Source organism: Rhinoraja longicauda, chromosome 24 (assembly GCF_053455715.1).
Source record: "Rhinoraja longicauda isolate Sanriku21f chromosome 24, sRhiLon1.1, whole genome shotgun sequence".
Taxonomy (NCBI): domain Eukaryota; kingdom Metazoa; phylum Chordata; class Chondrichthyes; order Rajiformes; family Arhynchobatidae; genus Rhinoraja; species Rhinoraja longicauda.
The window spans coordinates 2580717-2602762 of record NC_135976.1 but is presented as its reverse complement, the minus strand read 5'-3'; the positions used below and the strand labels follow the sequence as shown (position 1 = coordinate 2602762).

General features: G+C 45.9%; 1 protein-coding gene across 1 annotated transcript in view; it reads right to left on the bottom strand.

The window, feature by feature from the left end:
- Positions 1–22046, bottom strand: part of srgap2 (SLIT-ROBO Rho GTPase activating protein 2) — a 240868-nt gene that overhangs the window by 114793 nt on the left and 104029 nt on the right. The window contains exon 2 of the mRNA XM_078420528.1: positions 5826–6021. Coding sequence (XP_078276654.1) covers positions 5826–6021 — 196 coding nt within the window. The remainder of the gene's footprint in view (positions 1–5825; positions 6022–22046) is intronic.

The following is a 22046-nucleotide window of genomic DNA, read 5'->3' as shown; positions in this document are numbered from 1 at the left end:
ACATCCTTCCTATAATTTGGCGACCAGAACTGCACACCATACTCCAGATTCGGCCTCACCAATGCCCTGTACAATTTCAACATTACATCCCAACTTCTATACTCGATGCTCTGATTTATAAAGGCAAGCATACCAAACGCCTTCTTCACCACCCTATCCACATGAGATTCCACCTTCAGGGAACAATGCACAGTTATTCCCAGATCCCTCTGTTCCACTGCATTCCTCAATTCCCTACCATTTACCCTGTACGTCCTATTTTGATTTGTCCTACCAAAATGCAGCACCTCACACTTATCAGCATTAAACTCCATCTGCCATCTTTCAGCCCACCCTTCCAAAAGGCCCAAGTCTCTCTGTAGACTTTGAAAATCTACCTCACTATCAACTACTCCACCTATCTTAGTATCATCTGCATATTTACTAATCCAATTTGCCACACCATCATCCAGATCATTAATGTAAATGACAAACAACAGTGGACCCAACACAGATCCTTGGGGCACTCCACTAGACACTGGCCTCCAACCTGACATACAATTGTCAACCGTTACCCTCTGGTATCTCCCATTCAGCCATTGTTGAATCCATCTTGCAACCTCACTATTAATACCCAACGATTTAACCTTCTTAATCAACCTTCCATGTGGAACCTTGTCAAATGCCTTACTGAAGTCCATATAGACAACATCCACAGCCTTGCCCTTATCAATTTCCCTGGTAACCTCTTCAAAAAATTCAAGAAGATTAGTCAAACATGACCTTCCAGGCACAAATCCATGTTGACTGTTTCTAATCAGGCCTTGATTATCCAAATAATTATATATATTGTCCCTAAGTATCTTTTCCATTAATTTTCCCACCACAGACGTCAAACTAATAGGTCTATAATTGCTAGGTTTACTTTTAGAACCTTTTTTAAACAAAGGCACAACATGCGCAATGCGCCAATCTTCCGGCGCCATCCCTGTTTCTAATGACGTTTGAAATATTTCCGTCATAGCCCCTGCTATTTCTGCACTAACTTCCCTCAATGTCCTAGGGAATATCCTATCAGGACCTGGAGACTTATCCACTTTTATATTCTTCAAAAGTGTCCGTACCTCCTCTTCTTTAAAACTGTTCTAATTTGTTTCATTGGGTTGTTTAAATTAATACTGACTAGCTAATTAATTTATTGCATTGTATGGGAGTCGCATTCCCAATCTCGCTGTACCCCTGTACAATGACAATAAAGATATATTGTATTGTATCTTTAAGTTCGTTGGATGCTTTCAAGAGAGAGCTGGATAGAGCTCTTAAGGATAGCGGAGTGAGGGGGTATGGGGAGAAGGCAGGAACGGGGTACTGATTGAGAGTGATCAGCCATGATCGCATTGAATGGCGGTGCTGGCTCGAAGGGCTGAATGGCCTCCTCCTGCACCTATTGTCTGTCTATTGTCTATTGTTCCTGCAAGGCCAAGTGCAAAGAAAAATAGAACAAGTTTATTTCCTGAGGTTTAGTTTAGTTTAGTTTAGTTTAGTTTAGAGATACAGCGTGGAAACAGTCCCCTTCGGCCCACCAGGTCCGCACTGACTAGCGATCCCTGCACATTAACACTATCCTACACCCACTAGGGACAATTTTTACATTTATCAAGCCAATTAACCTAAATACCTGTATGTCTTTGGAGTGTGGGAGGAAACCGAAGATCTCGGAGAAAACCCACGCAGGTCACGGGGAGAACGTACAAACTCCGTACAGACAGCACCTGTAGTCGGGATGGAACCCGGGTCTCTGGTGCTAGATTCGCTGTAAGGCAGCAACTCTACCGCTGCGCATATATTGATATATTTGAATGTGGGCTGGCACAGAAATTGTACACAAATAATGAACCAGCTCAGCAGAGCATATCTCTATTGCATCGCATCCATCAATCAGGGCAGAGGACGGCAAGCAATTAACAACCTTTCCAGATCTCCTGCCAGTCTCAGACCACATGCATGTGGCCACACCGCTAATGGGAAATGACAGAGTCAAGACAGTCTCATTCCATTCAATCAGTGAATAAAGATACAATACAATATATCTTTATTGTCATTGTACAGGGGTACAGCGAGATTGGGAATGCGACTCCCATACAATGCAATAAATTAATTAGCTAGTCAGTATTAATTTAAACAACCCAATGAAACAAATTAGAACAGTTTTAAACAGAATAAAGTGCAAGTAGATCTGTGCCGGTTCACTGCGCGATGTGACCATCCGGCTCTGCAGGACCGGTTCATGGCAGCTATGGCCCTGGGGATGAAGCTGTTCCTGAGTCTGGAGGTGCAGGCGTAGAAGGCCTTGTATCGTCTGCCCGATGGTAGAAGTTCGAACGGACTGTTGCAGGGGTGTGAAGAGTCTTTGTGGATGCTGGTGGCTTTTCTGAGGCATCGTGTGTTGTAGATGCCCTCAAAGGCTGGTAGCTGTGTTCCGATGGTCCAACATTTTGGTAAAATAATAAATCTCTTTCCCACTAGTTTCAGAACTCGGCAGAGACCTGGGTTTGATCCCGACTACGGGTGCTGCCTGTACGGACTTTGGATGGTTTCCCCGTGACCTGCTTGGGTTTTCTCCAAGATCTTCAGTTTCCTCCCACACTCCAAAGACGTGCAGGTTTGTAGGTTAATTGGCTTGGTATAAATGTAAATTCTCCCTAGAGTCTGCAGGATTATGTTAATGTGCGGGGATCTCTGGTCGGTGCGGACTTATAGACAATAGACAATAGGTGCAGGAGGAGGCCATTCGGCCCTTCGAGCCGGCACCGCCATTCAATGTGATCATGGCTGATCATTCTCAATCAGTACCCCGTTCCTGCCTTCTCCCCATACGCCCTGACTCCGCTATCCTTAAGAGGTCTATCCAGCTCTCTCTTGAATGCATTCAGAGAATTGGCCTCCACTGCCTTCTGAGGCAGAGAATTCCACAGATTCACAACTCTCTGACTGAAAAAGTTTTTCCTCATCTCAGTTCTAAATGGCCTACCCCTTATTCTTGGGAACATGTTTCCTGCCTCTAACGTGTCCAACCCCTTAATAATCTTATACGTTTCGATAAGATCTCCTCTCATCCTTCTAAATTCAAGTGTATACAAGCCTAGTGGCTCCAGTCTTTCAACATATGATAGTCCTGCCATTCCGGGAATTAACCTAGTACACCTACGCTGCACGCCCACAATAGCAAGAATATCCTTCCATAAATTTGGAGACCAAAACTGCATACAGTACTCCAGGTGCGGTCTCACTAGGGCCCTGTACAACTGCAGAAGGACCTCTTTGCTCCTATACTCAACTCCTCTTGTTATGAAGGCCAACATTCCATTGGCTTTCTTCACTGCCTGCTGTACCTGCATGCTTCCTTTCAGTGACTGATGCACTAGGACACCCAGATCTCGTTGTACGTACCCTGTTCCTAACTTGACACCATTCAGATAATACTCTGCCTTCCTATTCTTACCACCAAAGTGGATAACCTCACACTTATCCACATTAAACTGCATCTGCCATGCATCCGCCCACTCACACAACCTGTCCAAGTCACCCTGCAACCTCATAGCATCTTCCTCACAGTTCACACTACCACCCAGCTTTGTATCATCTGCAAATTTGCTAATGGTACTTTTAATCCCTTCATCCAAGTCATTAATGTATACAATACAATACAATACAATATATCTTTATTGTCATTGGAGATTGTAAATAGCTGCAGTCCCAGCACCGAACCTTGCGGTACCCCACTAGTTACTGCCTGCCATTCTGAAAGAGACCCATTTATCCCCACTCTTTGCTTTCTGTCTGTCAACCAATTTTCTATCCATGTCAGTACCCTACCTCCAATACCATGTGCTCTAATTTTGCCCACTAATCTCCTATGTGGAACCTTGTCAAAGGCTTTCTGAAAGTCAAGGTACACCACATCCACCGGCTCTCCCCTGTCAATTTTCCTGGTTATATCCTCAAAGAATTCCAGAAGATTAGTCAAGCATGATTTCCCCTTCGTAAATCCATGCTGACTCGGAACAATCCTGCTCCGCAATTTCGTCTTTTATAATTGACTCCAGCATCTTCCCCACCACTGATGTCAGACTAACTGGTCTATAATTTCCCGTTTTCACTCTCCCTCCTTTCTTAAAAAGTGGGACAACATTAGCTACCCTCCAATCCACAGGAACTGATCCTGAATCTATAGACTTGGTGGGCCGAAGGGCCTATTTCCATGATGTATCTCTAAACTAAACTAAACTAAAAAAATACCCTTGACCAAGGAAAGACACAAAGTGTTGGAGTAACTCAGCAGGTCAGGTAGCATCTCTGAGAACATGAATGGCTGATGTTTTGGGCTAGGACCCTTCGTCAGACTGATTACCAGTCTGAAGAAGGGCCGCAATTAGAAATGTTGCCCATCCACGTTCTCCAGAGATACTGCCTGACCTGCTGAGTTTCTCCAGCACCTTGTGTACTTTTTTTGTAAACCAGCATTGTGTCTCTGGGTTTCCCAAAGGTAATGGGGTTGGAATAATCTCGGAAGCTATTGTTCAGAAAGCAAGACTGAATAAGAAATTCAATCTACTGAGTGTTAACACATCATCGAGGTTCTAACTTTCAGAAGCCTTGAAAAGTTCCAATCCTTTCAGGGACACATTTATATCTTCATCTACAATTTGTACATATAAGTAGATAAAGTGGTTTATATTATGTCTTGCAATGGTGCAATGTAGCTTTGCAAAGATAAGCTAATAATAACATCCAAATTGAAACCAATTTTGTAGGTCAGAGAGAAGGTACCACGATGACCTTGCAGCTGAGCTTAAAACGTAATGCCATTTTGACAAAGCCAAAATTGGAGGCGAAAGAGATTTGTGAGCTTGATCTCAACTGGCTGAAATGTGACATCTTCAATAGATTTAGTTTAGTTTCGGGATGCAGCATGGACCCACAGAGTCTTCGCCGGTCAGCGGTCACCCGCACACAAGTTTTATCCTACTCAAAGGTAGACACAAAATGCTGGTGTAACTCAGCGGGACAGGCAGTATCTCGGGAGAGAAGGAATGGGTGACGCCTCGGGTCGAGACCCTTCTTCAGACTGATAGTCAGGGGAGGGGGAGACTAGAGACATGTGGATGGGCAAGGTGTGAAAACGACAGATCAAAGCCATCGATGATCATGGAAATGTAGAATGGATCATTGTTCACTGAGGGGAAGGTAACAATGACGCACGCAACATTAATCAGGCGCAACAGTGAAACTAGGGTGGGGGAGGGACGGCGAGAGACGGAAAGCAAGAGGCCTACAAACCTGCACGCCTTTGGAATGTGGAAGGAAACGGGAGCATCCGAAGAGAACCCACGCAGTCACACGGTTAACGCACAAACTCCATACAGACAGCACCCGAAGTTAGGATTGAACCCGGGTCTCTGGCACTTTAAGGCAGCAACTCTACTGCTGCATCCTCTATAATAGATCTAAAATGACCAGCACTTGCAACATAATAAAACTTCCCAAGATGCAAGGCAGCAGCATTGGCACACAGTATCCGTGGTACAATGGAAGTAGGCTGCATGTGTTGATTGATCATTTCAAACATTAAACTTGCAATGTTTTACATCCATGCCTCACACTAGTTCACATAGTAAACTGCAACTTCCATCTATTTTATCAGAAAATAGCTGTTAACAATTTGTCAAAAGTGGTTTGATTTAGATACACAGCTTGGTATTAAGTAACTTATTGAGGGGTTTGGAGTGTTTACATGGAGAATATAAATGCTGCAGTTTAATGAAGTTAAATCATGCCTCACATACTTGAACTGCAGGTGGTCCTTGGAGCTCCTAGTTTTGGTCACGAATCGCTCGGCCAACTTCTCCAGGTTCCTGGAGTAATCCATCTCGATCTCGGATTTTTTCCGGAAGAAGTCTTGCAGGTCCTGAAGCAGCTGGACCCTGGCCTCTGACTGCTGGTCCAAGCATTTCAGTTGTTCCAGCAGCTGGAGTCGGATTTCTGAAGTAAAAAATACATCAGCAATCAATAGATAAACTCACACACTCGTGCACTCGTGTAGGAAGGAACCGCAGATGCTGGTTTAAACCGAAGAAAGACACAATAAGCTGGAGGAACTCCACAGCATGAACAATGGATACAACAGATGAGGTTGGAGGAGGTGCATGTGAACCTCAGCCTCACCTGAAAGGACTGTCAGGGACAGAGTCATGGGAGGAGGTATCGGGACAGGTCTTATACAGCAGCGTGCAAGGTGTGGACTCTACATTGGCGAGACCAAACGTAGACTGGGCGATCATACCACCCAGTGGTATGAACATTGATTTCTCTAACTTCAAAAAACTTGCAACCCTTCTCTCTCTATCCTCCCCCACCCAAGTCGTACCAGCTTCAAAGTCATCTTGTTGAGTCTCATTGGCTGTAACTCTTTTTCACCGAGCCCACAGTTAACAATAGACAATAGACAATAGGTGCAGGAGTAGGCCATTCGGCCCTTCGAGCCAGCACTGCCATTCAATGTGATCATGGCTGATCATTCTCAATCAACAATGGTCTGTTTTCTTTATCCTCGTTACTTTTTTGCATATCTTTCATTCATTTGTTCTACATCTCTATACATCGCCGTCTATATCTCTCGTTTCCCTTTCCCTTGACTCTGAGTCTGAAGAACGGTCTCGACCCGAAACGTCACCCATTCCATCTCTCCCGAGATGCTGCCTGACCCGCTGAGTTACTCCAGCATTTTGTGCCTATCTGAGACCTCTAAATACTTCCCCATTAACTTTAACAATGTGCTACCATTACCTGGCCTCTCATAATGAGTCCATTCTCTCTTAAAAGCGACAGCAACAGACCTGCAATCAGTAGACCAAGTGAGTTGGGTGTGCTAAACCTATCCCACATCCCTGCCTTGTCTTCCCCACCACACTTTCTGCATCCAAATGCAGTGGCTCCAATGAGCTGGCGAGCCAATCTAACGGACGACTGGAGCGACGATTCAGCAAGCTTTGATAGTTTGATAGTTCCTTCCTACACATTTAATGTTTAGAGCGGGAGAGAGGATGTTGCAGAACTTTCATAGGAGAGAGGAGGAGAACTTCTTCAAAGTAGACACACCTTGAGGAGATTTCACTGTGGAGCGGACAAAATGGGTAGGGAGGAACTGCAGAAGCTGGTTTAACCACAGAGAGACACAAAATGCTGGAGTAACTCAGTGGGTCAGGCAGCATCTCTGGAGAAAAGGAACGGGTGATGTTTCAGTCGAGATCCTTCCCTAGTTCGTTCAATAGCATGGTGAAGAAAGATTTTGCCACACTGGTCTTCATTAGTCAGGGAATTGAGGAGAGAAGTTAAGACTTCATGTTATAGATGTAAAAAACATTGGCGTGGCACTTGGAGTATTGTGTTCAGTTTTGGTCACCTTATTATAGGAACGAGGCCATTCAGTTGAAAAGAGTGCAGGGAAGATTGACAAGGATGTTGCCAGGATTCGAGGTCCTGAGCTACAGGGAGAAGGTGGGCAGGCCAGAAATTTATTCCTTGGAATGCAGGAGACTGAGAAATTATTTTACAGAGCTTTTATAAAGTTATGAGGGCAATAGATGGGGTGAATGCACAGTTTTGGAGTGGGCCTTGATTCCAGCAATTTAGTGAATGTTACCCGAGTATCTTTTTGGTTTTCCAACAGAAAGATCGATCACCACTGACACACACAACAATAATCATGAGAACATTCTGCAAGAAACTGGGTGGCAGTGTGAACTGTGAAGAGGATGTTAGGAGGTTGCAGGGTGACCTGGACAGGTTGAGTGTGTGGGCCGATGCGTGGCAGATGCAGCATAATATAGATAAATGTGAGGTTATCCACTTTGGCGGCAAAAACAAGGAGGCAGATTATTATCTCAATGGTGTTAGGTTAGGTAAGGGGGAGGTGCAGCGAGACCTGGGTGTCCTTGTACACCAGTCACTGAAAGTTGGCGTGCAGGTACAGCAGGCAGTGAAGAAAACTAATGGAATGTCGGTCTTCATAACAAGAGGATTTCAGTATAGGAGTAAAGAGGTTCTTCTGCAGTTGTACAGGGCCCTGGTAAGACCACATCTGGTGTACAGTTTTGGTCTCCTAATTTGAGGAAGGACATCCATGTAATTGAGGCAGTGCAGCGTAGGTTCACGAGATTGATCCCTGGGATGGCGGGACTGTCATATGAGGAAAGATTGAAAAGACGGCTTGTATTCACTGGAGTTTAGAAGGATGAGAGGGGATCTTATAGAAACATATAAAATTATAAAAGGACTGGACAAGCTAGATGCAGGAAAAATGTTCCCAATGTTGGGCGAGTCCAGAACCAGGGGCCACAGTCTTAGAATAAAGGGGAGGCCATTTAAAACTGAGGTGAGAAAACACTTTTTCACCCAGAGAGTTGTGAATTTGTGGAATTCTCTGCCACAGAGGGCAGTGGAGGCCAAATCACTGGATGGATTTAAGAGGGAGTTAGATAGAGCTCTAGGGGCTAGTGGAATCAAGGGATGCGGGGAGAAGGCAGGCATGGGTTACTGATTGGGGATGATCAGCCATGATCACAATGAATGGCGGTGCTGGCCCGATGGGGGCTGAATGGCCTCCTCCTGCACCTATTTTCTATGTTTCTATGAAACATTCAAGTGAGTTAGGGTCTGTAAAAAAGACCTGTGGAGAAAGGCTGTATTGTCATGCCAAACGCTCAAAATCTCCTTTGTCCACGATGTGTGAGTCCTCCATTTGAGAGGGGATGGGGGGGGGGTTAAAAATATGAGAATTTATGATGTCGAGACATGAATGTAATTGTTATGAATGCTGTGCCAGTAATCATGTCGTCCAAAGAGCTAAGAAAATACATAAATTGTTCGCTAAAATAAAGTATTTATTTTTATTAAAAACGAAATTGTTGCTTAAATAGGTCTACAGCTATGGAAAAATTATTTGCAGGACGCCAGTGCTAATGCAGGACAACAATCTTGGTGGAAATGTTCCTGTCTTCACATTTCATGCCTCTTTTTATCCCCCTATATCCTAGATCACAGCCTTCGTTTACTTCCCATTTCCTGCCCTTTGTACTCCTATCCCCCCCCAATCAAAATCCCCCTCATCTGCATCCACCCATCCCTTGCCTGGCTTTCTTCCACATCCAGCTTTATCCCCCCCCACCCCCCCCTACTTACAATCAGTCTGAAGGTCTGTGTAGGAATGGGAAGGAGAATTAAAGTGTCCAGCAACTGGGAGATCAGGTTGGTTCAGGCAGGCTGAGCGAAGGTGTTCAGCAAAACGATCGCCCAGTCTGCGTTTGGTCTCGCCGATGTAGAAGAGTCCACATCTTGAACGACGGATACAGTAGATAAGGTTGGAGGAGGTGCAAGTGAACCTCTGCCTAACCTGAAAGGGCTGTCAGGGTCTCTGGACAGAGTCGAGGGAGGAGGTATAGGGGCAGGTGTTGCATCTTCTGCGGTTGCAGGGGAAGGTACCTGGGGGGGAGTTACTCCAGCATTTTGTGAATAAATACCTTCGATTTGTACCAGCATCTGCAGTTATTTTCTTATAGTACCTGGGGAGGGGGTGGTTTGGGTTGGAAGTGATGAGTTAACCAGAGAGTTGCGGAGGGAATGGTCTCTGCGGAAGGCGGAAAGGGGGTGGAGATGGGAAAATGTGGCTCGTGGTGGGATCCCGTTGGAGGTGGCGGAAATTTCGGAGGATTATGTGCTGATGGGGTGGAAGGTAAGGACTAGGGGGACTCTGTATCTGTTGTGACTAGGGGGAGGGGGAGCAAGGGCGGAGCTGCGGGGTACCGAGGAGACACGAGTGAGGGCCTCATCTATGATGGGAGAGGGGAACCCCCATTTCCTAAAGAATGAGGGCATCTCGGATGTTCTAGTATGGAACACCTCATCCTGGGCGCAGATGCGGCGTAGACGGAGGAATTGGGAGTGGGGGAAAGAGTCTTTGCAGGAAGCAGGGTGGGAAGAAGTGTAGTCGAGATAGTTGTGGGAGTCAGTGGGTTTGTCATAGACGTCAGTCAATGGTCTATTTCCTGTGGCCTAGGTGAGAACGAGTACAGGCAATGAGACTCAACAAGATGACTTTGAAGCTGGTACGACTTGGGTGGGGGAGGGATGGAGAGAGAAGGAATGCCGGGGGTCAAATCAAAGAAATTCAAACCACTGGATGGTAAGGTGCCCAAGCTTCCCACAGTATCTTTGAATATAACTGATCAGACCCGGGAGTTTGATTTACCTTCATAGATATGAAAGTGACACCTAAAGGGCCTGTCCCACTTAGACGATTTTGTTAGGCGACTGCCGGCGACTGTCATAGTCGTAGCAGGTCGCCGAAAAACCGGCGACTTGACCCCCCCTAGGACAATGTCTATGACAAGGTACAACAACCTACCACCTAGTCGACATCAAGCTATGGCAAGCTACCGACAACCGGCGGCCCAATCGACTTAGGACGTCCACCTACGACCGCACCTACGACAAGCTACGCCCACACAGGTGACAACCTACGACAACTGAAGTCAACCTACGTCCACCCGCGACAAGCTACGACCATGTCGGCGACAACTGAAGACAAGTGAAGACAATTCACGTCATTTTGGCCTCCGGTTTTGACGCCGGTCGGTACCTGTCGCCGCCTGACATAGGTTGACGTGGGTCGTCGCCAATGGAATTCACCGAAGTCAGCACCGGCGACAACCTACATCACCTGACGACAACCTACGACAGCACCTACGTCAGGAGACGTCAAGCTACGATCATTGGCGTCAAACCCACTGTCGCCAAAAATGTTTAAACATCTCAAAATCCAGCGGCGACCAGAAAGACGCTACGACTCTTTGGAGACAACTCACGACCGTGTGGCGACAGCCTAGTCGCCTGTAGTCGCCTAAAAAATCGCCTAAGTGGGAGAGGCACTTAAGAGGCTTTTATAGACAATAGACAATAGGTGCAGGAGGAGGCCATTCGGCCCTTCGAGCCAGCACCGCCATTCAATGTGATCATGGCTGATCATTTTCAATCAGTACCCCGTTCCTGCCTTCTCCCCAAACCCCCTGACTCCGCTATCCTTAAGAGCTCTATCCAGCTCTCTCTTGAATGCATTCAGAGAATTGGCCTCCAATGCCTTCTGAGGCAGAGAATTCCACAGATTCACAACTCTCTGACTGAAAAAGTTTTTCCTCATCTCAGTTCTAAATGGCCTACCCCTTATTCTTAAACTGTGGCCCCTTGTTCTGGATTCCCCCAACATTGGGAACATGTTTCCTGCCTCTAACGTGTCTAACCCCTTAATAATCTTATACGTTTCGATAAGATCTCCTCTCATCCTTCTAAATTCCAGTGTATACAAGCCTAGTCGCTCCAGTCTTTCAACATATGACAGTCCCGCCATTCCGGGAATTAACCTAGTAAACCTACGCTGCACGCCCTCAATAGCAAGAATATTAGATAGGCACACGGAATTGCAGGGAGTGGAGGGAAATGGAACACATGCAGGCAGAGATTAGTTTAACTTGACATCGTGTTCGGACCTGTTTCTGTGTTGTATTACTCTCTGAGAAGTTTTTTGTGGTCAGCTGAAAGACTGTACACAGTTACAATTGAGCATCCAATTGATACAGGAAATGGGATACCATGTAGAGCAAGATAAAGTTCAGCAAAGTCCAATAATATAGTCCGAGGGTCTCCAATGAGGCAGATAATGGCTCAAGACTGGTCTCTAGTTGATGTTAGACTCTAGTCTAGTCTCTGGTTCAACTGTCTGATAACAGCTGGGAAGATATTGTTCCTGAATCTGGAGGTATGCACTTTCACACTTCTGTACCTCTTGCCTGATGGGAGAGAGAAGAGGGAGTGAGACTCGTCCTTGGTTATGATGGAGACATTGCCGAGGCAGTGTGAAGTCAATGGAAGGGAGGTTTGTTTGTATGATCGTCTGGGTTGCATCCACAATTCCCTGCAATGTCTTGAGATCTTGGATGGAGCTCTTCACAAATCATTCTGTGGTGGATCTCGAGATCTAGGGATGCCATTATCTGCCTCATTTGCGACCCTCGAACTATCATTTATTTGAATATTCTGGACCTATCTTGCACGAATCGTTATTCCCTTTATACTGTATCTGCACACTGCGGACAGTTCGATTGTAATCACGTATAGTCTTTCCGCTGACTGGTTAGCATGCAACAAAAAAGCTTTTCACTGTACCTAGATCCCTCTGCTCGACGCACTCCCCAGAGCCCTACCATTCACTGTGTAGGTCCTGCCCTCGTTAGACTTCCCTCAATGCAACACCTCACACTTCTGTGTCAACCCTTCTTCAGCCCACCTGCCCAACTGATCAAGATCCTGCTGCAATTTTTGACAACTATCTTCACTGTCTCCAACACCACCAGCTTTAGTGTCATCTTACAAACTTCCTGATCATGCCTTGTATATTCTCATCCGAATGATTGATATGGATGACAAACACCAATGGGCCCAGCACCGAACCCTGAGGCAAGCCACCAGTCAAAGGCTAGTCCGAACAGCAACCTTCCACCATCACCCCCTACTTCCTTCCACAAAGACAATTTCCAGCTATTCACATCTTCCTTCCAGAGCAGCCTACCATGGGGAACCTTGTTGAATGCCTTTCTGAAATCCATATACACCGATCAGCCAAAACGTTATGACTTGATGAGCCAAAAAAATCATGACCACCTGCCTAATATGCTGTTGGTCCTCCGTGTGCAGCCCCATACGCAGCAGGGTGTGATGCACTGTGTATTGTGACACATTCCTCCCGTGACCACCATTAAAATTTTCTGTGACTTGTGCCACAGTCAACCTTCTGTCGGTTCGGCCCAGACGGGATAGCCTTCGTTGCCCTCGCGCATCGATGAGCCTTGGGTGCCCAACACCCTGTCGCCGGTTTGTGGTTTATCCCTCCTCGGACCACTGTCGGTAGGTACTCACCACTGCTGACCGGGAGCACCCCACAAGCCTTGCCGTTTCAGAGATGCTCTGACCCAGTCGTCTAGCCATAACAATTTGGCCCTTGTCAAAGTCGCTCAGGTCTTTACTCCTGTCCATTTCTCCTGCATCCAACACATCAACTTCAAGAACTAACTGTTCACTTGCTGCCTAATATATCCCACCCCTTGATAGGTGCCATTGTAACAAGATAATCAATGTTATGCACTTCGCCTGTCAGTGGTCGTAATGTTTTGGTTGATCGGTGAAAACATCCACTGCTCTGCCCACATTAACCTTTTTGGTCACATCTTCAAAAAAAACTCAGTCAGATTCATAAGACACGACCTCCCACGTATAAAACCATGCTGGCTCTCCCTAATCAGCCCTTACCCATCTAAATGCATGTATATCCTATCCCTCAGAATACTCTCTGGTAACTTTCCGACCACAGATGTCAGGCTCACTGGCCTCTAGTTCCCAGGTTTTTCCCAGCAGCCCTTCTTGAATAGAGGCACAATGTTTGCCACCCTCTAGTCTTCCGGCACCTCTCCTGTATTTAATGACGACTCGTAAATCTCTGCCAGGGCACTTGCAAATTTCTCTCTAGCTGTCTGCAGTGTCCTTGGATATATCTGATCAGGCCCGGTAGATTTGTCTACCTCCAAACACACCAGGACCTTCAGCACCTCCTCAAACATTCTGCTCACAAGACACTTCCATTGACTGCCCCAAGTCCCTCAGTCGTCCTGTCTTTCTCCAGGGTAAAAGCAGAGGAGAACTACCCATTGAGGTCCTTACCCATCTCCTGTGGAGTTGACCACATTGATTCCAGGAGGTCCTATTCTCTGTCCCTGGTTACCCTTTTTCCCTTTAAGTACTGATAACATTTTTGGGATGCTCCTTAACATTACCTGCCAGCGTCATCTCCCCACCCCTTTGGGCGCTCCTGATTCCCTTTTATGCATGCTCCTCAGTTTCCAAAACTCCTCCAGGATGCACTTGCTCCCAGCTGCCTATACCTGTGCCTCCTACTTACTCTTGACCAGAGCCTCAACATCCCTGTCATCTAAGCCTCCTTACGCTCACCTGCTTTGCCCTTCACTCTAACAGGGACATGCATTTCCTGGACTCTTGTTAGCACACTTTTAAAAACATCTCGCTTTCCTCATGCTCTTTTTCCTTCAAACAACCTGCTCCTATCATTAACTTGAGAGAGTTTAGTTTAGAGATACAGCACGGAAACAGGCCCTTTCGGCCCACGGAGTCCACGCTGACCAGCGATCCCCGCACATTAACACTATCCTGTACGCACTAGGGACAATTTTTACATTTACCAAGCCAATTAACCTACATACCTGCACGTCTTTGGAGTGTGGGAGGAAACCGAAGCACCCGGAGAAAAGCCATGCAGTTCACGGGGAGAACGTACAAACTCCGTACAGACAGCACCCGTAGTCAGGATCGAACCTGGGTCTCCGGCGCTGCATTCGCCGTAAGGCAGCAACTCTACCGCTGCGCCACCGTGACGGCCTAATTCCTGTTCCTGTCTTATACCTTCAAAGGTGGATTTACCCAATTTAGAATTTTAATTTGTGGGCCTGCCCTGCCCCGAATCATAGCTTTCTTAAAGTAGAACAGTGCTCACTCTTCCCAAAAAGCTCGTCCACGAACACTGCATCCACTTGCCTCTCCCACGATCCCAAGACTAGATCAAGCGTTGCCCTCTCCCATGTCAGGTCCTCTCCTTTTTGCTGGAGGAAACTTTCCTGAACACATTGGTCAGACTCCACTCTGTCTAAAACTCTCTGGCACTGTAAGGCAGCAGCTCTATCGCTGCACCACAGTGCCACTTGTAAAGGTGGTCCATGGTGTAACGATGTGACCAGTTAGAACACTTTCTAAATATATATATGTAACAATTTGTTGGAATATTAGGTGACATGCTCCATCTCTTTAAGCCTCACGAAAGATAGTGGGTTTTGGTAAGTCTGGGCTCAGGGCAGGTTACCCACAAAATAACCAGGAATTTTAAGCTCCTAACTACTGCCAATCCAATAATGATAAGTCGTGTGTGGGCTCATAATTTCAATAATTAGCTCCTTACTTTTGTTGACATTGAGTTGTTTAAGCATCACTAAGCCACGAGTTGTTCTATCTCTCGGCTGACTCATGACCATCAGTGATTTGGCTAACAACCGTAGACAAAAAATGCTGGAGTAACTCAGCGGGTCAGGCAGCATCTCAGGAGAGAACCCATTCCTTCTCTCCTGAGATGCTGCCTGACCCGCTGAATTACTCCAGCATTTTGTGTCTACCTTCGATTTGAACCAGCGTCTGCAGTTATTTTCCTACACAGTGATGTTGTCAGTGAATTTAAATATGACATTGGAGCTGTGCTTAGCCACAGTTATGGATGTAAAGAGAGTACTTAATCTAAAGAGAGCACTTAAAATGAAAATTCACCTTCCTATTCAATAACCAAACACCTCACTTCTTCATTATATGCTATTATGACAAATCCTTGGTCGATGAACATTCCAGTGTTCTAATTGTTCTATTGTTCAAGGCTATGGTTTCAGAGAAGTAGATATTCACACCCCAAGATTAGCTCCATCAGGAAATTCTAATTTTGATATGCCGTCAGGCTAATTCCACTTTGTGTTCTGACCTGTCTGTAGTTGCTGAACATTGTGTTGTCAGAATTGTTTGGCAGCGTTTTGGGTGTATCCAAGAACCTGGCTACACAACTGGCAGAACTGAGGTAGGGAGAGAACAAACAGGTTGATTATGGACAGTCTTTGTGTAAGGGAGTGGTTACTCACAGGGTGATCGAGCAAGTAAGCGTGTGTCTTCACAAGTATTTTAAAGTTTTTGACAAGCCTCAGACTACTTCCTCGTAGTGCCAGCCCGTGGCAAAACTAAATTCTTTCAATTTAGCACGATTTAACATCTTGCTAAAACAGCAAGGGCACAGGGATTACAGTTATAGAGTGATACAGTGTGGAAATAGGCCCTTCGGCCCAACTTGCCACACCGACCAACCCGTCCCATCTGCACTAGTCCCACCTGCCTGGTTTGGCCCATATCCCTCTAAACCTGTTCTATCAATGTACCTGTCTAAATGTTTCTTAAATGCTGTGATAGTCCCTGCCCTAATTACCTCCTCTGGCAGCTCGTTCCACACACCCACCACCCTTTGTGTAAAAAAGTTACCCTTCAGGTTCCTATTAAATCTTTCCTCCCCTCACCTTAAACCTATGTCCTCTGGTTCTCGATTCTCCTACTTTGGGTAATAGACTCTGTGTGTTTACCAGATCTATTCCTCTCATGATCTTATACACCTCAATAAGAACAGCCCTCATCCTCCTGCATTCCAAAGAATATAGCCCCAGCCTGCTCAACTCAGCTTTTCTCTGGAATCTTTGGTTTCCTCCCACATTCGAAAGCTCAACTGTAGCTCAGGCATCGAGCTCTGACAACATCCTTGTGAAATGCTGGAGTAACTCAGCAGGTCAGGCAGCATCTCAGGAGAGAAGGAATATTTCTGCAGTTATCTTCTTATACTACAAAGTGCATCGGTATGTTCCCTTTGGAACTTTGATATGTTTGAGAGAATTGTATTGGCAGTTGGCTTTTTTTGTGAAGACTCAGAAGAATGAATACACCATTTTTGAAAAGATATTAAAAACGTGATGTTTTTCATTTGACAAAGTAGGCAAACAGTCCAAGAGAGTGGAGGAACTCAATCTCAGCTTTGAAAAGGGAGCTGGGTGAATAGCTGAAAAAGAAAACATTTTGGGATTTTGGAGAAGGTACAAGGGGGAGAGGAACTAATATGATTTTCTGCATCCAGCCTGAAGAAGGGTCTCGACCTGAAACGTCACCCATTCTTTCCCTCCAGAGATGCTGCCTGTCCCGCTGAATTACTCCAGCATTTTGTGTCTATCTTTGAATTTTACCTGTTATTGTCATCTATCACATTTGTTGCAATTCTCAGGTTTGAAACGATTGGAATCTGGGTTGATAAGTTTATGTTCATAAGTGATAGGAGCACAATGAGGCCATTCGGCTCACCAGGTCTACTCCACTATTCAATCATGGCTGATCTATCTTAACCCCATTCTCCTGCCTTTTCTCCATAACCCCTGACACACAAACTAATCAATAATCTATCTAACTCTGCCTTAAAAATATCCGTTGATGGCCTCCACGCCTTCTGGGGCGTGGCTGTGTTCTGCAGCTGCGGCTCACCGGCAGTCTCTCCGTTTTTTTTTTGTGTTTTTTTTGTCATTGTCGTTGTTAAATGTACGTTTTGTTTTATTTTTAATTCTGTGTATGTGGGGGGTGGTGGGGGGGGTTGGGGGAAACCTTTTTTTTCAATCTCCTCCTCAACGGAGATGCGACCTTTACCGTGTCGTATCTCCGTTCGCGCTACGGCCTAGCATCGTGGAGTCGGCGGCCTCCAGCTGGGATCGACCTCGAAGATTCCGGTCGCAGGGCCTGGACTTACCATCTCGGAGGCTTCGGCCGTGGGCCCTGCAGACCACAACATTGGGAGCTTGCAGGTCCCTGGCTGGCAACCGGCTTTTGGGAGCTCCAGCCGTAGCAGCTTCGACCGCCCCGAAGCGCGAGGTACGATCAACCCGCTCGCAGGCCCTTCATCGCCCTGCGTGGCCTGGCCGCGGCACTTTCCATCGCCCGGTGGGGGCTCAGGACTTTCATCACCCTGCTCGGCTCGGCCCTGGGACTTTCCATCGCCCGGTGGGGGCTTCAAGGGGTTGGGAGCCTCGATCGCCTCGTGGCGCCACGGGAGAAGAATGAGGAGGAGATAAGACTTTGCCTTCCATCACAGTGAGGGTATGCCTGGAGCAATCACTGTGATGGCTGTTTTGTGTAAAAAATTGTATCTGTGTGTCTTGTGCTTTTTGATGTCTGCTGCCGGACCCTGACGTGAGAGGACGCTGGCGTTGAGTATTCGCCGCTTTTCCGTCAGGATAGTTTGTCTGTTTGTTTCTATGTTAATTGTATTTGTAAAGCGCTTTGAGCATGTGATAAGGCGCTATATAAAATAAATATATTATTATTATTATTATAATGAATTCCACAGATTCACCACCCTCTGACTAAAGAAATCCCCCCTCATCTCCTGCTTAAACGAACATCCTTTAAATCTGAGGCTGTGCCCTCGGGTCACGATCTCGATCGCTTTCAGTTCCAGGATAGTGATACAGCAGACTCTTGAGCACTTGGAAGCAGGAACTGCACAGGTTATATGACAGTTCAGAACCTCAGCTGAAAGCTCAGAAAACGGTCCATCTACAGATGTAAAAAATAACTTTTTTTCATCAGGGTGCAGAGAACGAAGAGGGTCTCGACCCGAAACATCACCCATTCCTTCTCTCCCGAGATGCTGCCTGACCTGCTGAGTTACTCCAGCATTTTGTGAATAAATACCGATGCACTTTGATGTCCAACACCTTCTTTCCACCTAAAGCTGGCAAACACTGCTGCAGGTTTCTGTTCCATGTTCGCCAAATGATTACAAATTCCACAATGATCAGCTGGTAGGATGTGGGGAAACTAAATTTGTGCAGCAAGCATAATCTAAATTCAGTAACAAGCTCCAGCATTCAGCTCAGCTCAGATCTCTGCTCAGATCCATAACCCAAACTGTGACCGGAAATACCCAGGCAAATTCCCCATTCTGAAACGCCGAGGGAAAATTCCCAGGTCAGACAAAGAACACAAAAATCTCCCTTCTCTTTTAAGTGAGAATTAAGTGACTCACTGACAGGTACTAAAAAAACAAAAAAATATTTTTTAACGATTTTAGGATAAAGCAAAAAAAAAAGGAAAAACCCAAAAGGATACAAGAAGAGAATATGCAAGCAGTGCTTGGACTTCACTTTTACAACTCAAGGCTCCTTGAGTCCAGAGTAAACAAGTAGTATAAGAAAATAACTGCAGATGCTGGTACAAATCGAAGGTATTTATTTCACAAAATGCTGGAGTAACTCAGCAGGTCAGGCAGCATCTCAGGAGAGAAGGAATGGGTGAAGGGTCCTGACCTGAAACGTCACCCATTCCTTCTCTCCTGAGATGCTGCCTGACCTGCTGAGTTACTCCAGCATTTTGTGAAATAAATACCTTCCAGAGTAAACAATCTCCACCCGTTACTAACTGCATTCAGATGAAAGTCAAGAGAATTATGTGATGGAAAGATAGGATGTTTGCATTCATACATGCACAGCACACATGCCAAATATATCACTAGGGCAGGATGGTGGTGTAGCGGTCGAGTTGCTGCTTTACAGGGCCAGATACCCAGGTTCGATCCTGACTGTAGGTGCTTGTGTGTATGGAGTTTGTACGTTCTCCCCGCGACCTGCATGGTTTTCTCTGGAATCTCTGGTTTCCTCCCACATTCCAAAGATGTATATACGTTTGTTGGCTTGGTCAATTTGTAAATTGACCCCAGCGTGTGTGTAGGATAGTGCGGGTGTGCGGGGATCGCTGGTCGGCGCGGACTCAGTGGGCTGAAGGGCTTGCTTCCACACTGTATCTCTAAACTAAAATTTTAGATTTTTAGATTTAGAGATACAGCGCGGAAACAGGCCCTTCGGCCCACCAGGTCCGCGCCGCCCAGCGATCCCCGCACATTAACACTATCCTACACCCACTAGGGACAATTTTTACATTTTACCCAGCCAATTAACCTACATACCTGTACGTCTTTGGAGTGTGGGAGGAAACTGAAGATCTCGGAGAAAACCCACGCAGGTCACGGGGAGAACGTACAAACTCCGTACAGACGGCGCCCGTAGTCAGGATCGAACCTGAGTCTCGCTGTAAGGCAGCAACTCTACTGCTGCACCACCATGCCGCCCTAATGATGCTCAGAACATAGGATAAGAACTAAAAAAGTAACAGTTGCTTAGAATGCCTAGCATTCCCAAACTAATGCACCAATTTTGAGTTTTTTGAAGAAGTAGCCAAGAAGCTTGATGAGGTCAAGGCCCTAAATCTGTCTATATGGACTTCAGTAAGGCTTTGATATGGTAGGCTGCTCTGGAAGGTTAGATCGCATAGAACCCAGGGAAAGCTAGATGCCGAATACATGAATTGGCTTCATGGAAGAATGCACAGGGTAGTGGTGATCGGTGCTGGGCCTATTTGCCGCAGTTTGTCGTTTAAATTCACAATTCAGATGAGAATGTGTAAGGCATGATTAGTAAGTTTACATATGGCACTAAAGTTGGCGGTATCACAGACAGTGACAATGGTTATCAAAAATTACAGCAGGATTTTAATCAGCTGTGCAACTCGGCAGAAGAATGACAAATGGAGTTCAATGCAGATAAGTGCGAGGTGTTCCATTTTGAGATGTCAAACCATGGAGACCTTTGTAGTGAATGGTACGGCCTTGGCAAGTGTTGTAAAACAGAGAGATCTAGGAGTATGGGTGCACAATTCTTTGAAAGTGGGAACACGGGTATATCAGGTGGTAAAGAAGGGGTTTGTTACATTGGCCTTCATCAGTCATGGTATGAGTAAAGATGTTGGGACAGATAGGAAGGAACTGCAGATGCTGGTTTACACCGAAAATAGACACAAAATGCTGGAGAAACTCAGCGGGACAGGCAGTATCTCTATAGAGAAGGAATGGTGACGTTACAGGAAGAAAATGCAGATGCTGGTTTTCAACATAGATTTATAAGAAGGAACTGCAGATGCTGGTTTACACCAAAGATTTATCGGAAGGAACTGCTGGAGCAGCGTTGTTACAGATGTATACGACATTGCTGAGTCTGCATTTGGAGTATTATGTTCAGTTTTGGCCACTCTGCTACAGGAAGGATGTCATTAAGCTGGGCAGAGCGCAGAGAAGATTTACGAAGATGTTGCCAGAACTCAAGGGCATGAGCTATAGGGAGAAATTTAGCAGGCTAGGACTTTATTAATTGGAGCACAGGAGGCTGAGGAGTGATTTATAGAGGTACCTAAGGTCGTGAGTGGAAGAAATATAGTGAATGCAGTCTTTTACTGGTTCATGCCAATCAAGATGCCCCATCTCATCTAGTCGCATTTGCCTACATTTGCCGCCTATCCATCTAAACCTTTCCTTTCCATGTCCCTGTCCAAATGTTCTTTAAATGCTGTTATAGTAACTGTCTCAACTATCTCCTCTGGCACCCCGATACTTCTACCCATTTCCCAGTGTATGTAAAAGGTGCCTCTCAGGTTCCTATTAAAATCTTTCCCATCTCAACCTAAGCCTATGTCCTCTGTTTGTTGATTCCTTTGCTCTGTGTAAAAGACTGTGTGTTCACCCTACTCCCCTCATGATTTTATACACCTCTATAAGATAACTCATCAGTCTCCTGCACTTCAAGGAATAAAGTCCCAGCTTGCCCTACTTCTCCCTGTAGCTCAAACTCCCAAGTTTTCTCTCCACTCTTGCCTGCTTAATGACATTCTTCTGAACACAATGCTCCAAATTAGGCCTCATCAATGTGTTGTATAACTAAAGAAGCATCCAAAAAGGTTTAAAAGGGCATTTGATATGGTTCTACATGGTAGAACTATATCAAATGGCCCTGGAAGGTTAGATTGCATAGGATCCAGGGAGAGCTAGCCAACTTAATGGAATGAGGTAGAGGGTGATGGTGGAAGGTTGTGTTTCAGACAGGAGGCCTGTGACTAGTGGTGTGTGTCGGGATTTGTGCTGAACCCATTTGTATCAATGATGTGGTTGAGAATGTACAAGGCACGATCAGTACGTTAGCAGTTGACATTCAAGTGGGTGGTATCGTGGATTGCAATGATTGTTATCAAAATTTACAGCAGGATCTTGATCAGTTAGGCAAGTGGACTGAGGAATGGTGAATGGAGTTTAAGGTAGATAAGTACAGGGTCATTTTGTGCAGTCAACCCAGGGCAGGACCTTCACAGTGAATGGCAGGACTCTGGGGAGTGCGAAAGAGCAGAGGGATCTAGGTGTGCAGGTACATAGTTCCTTGACTAACTCTCCCTATCTATCT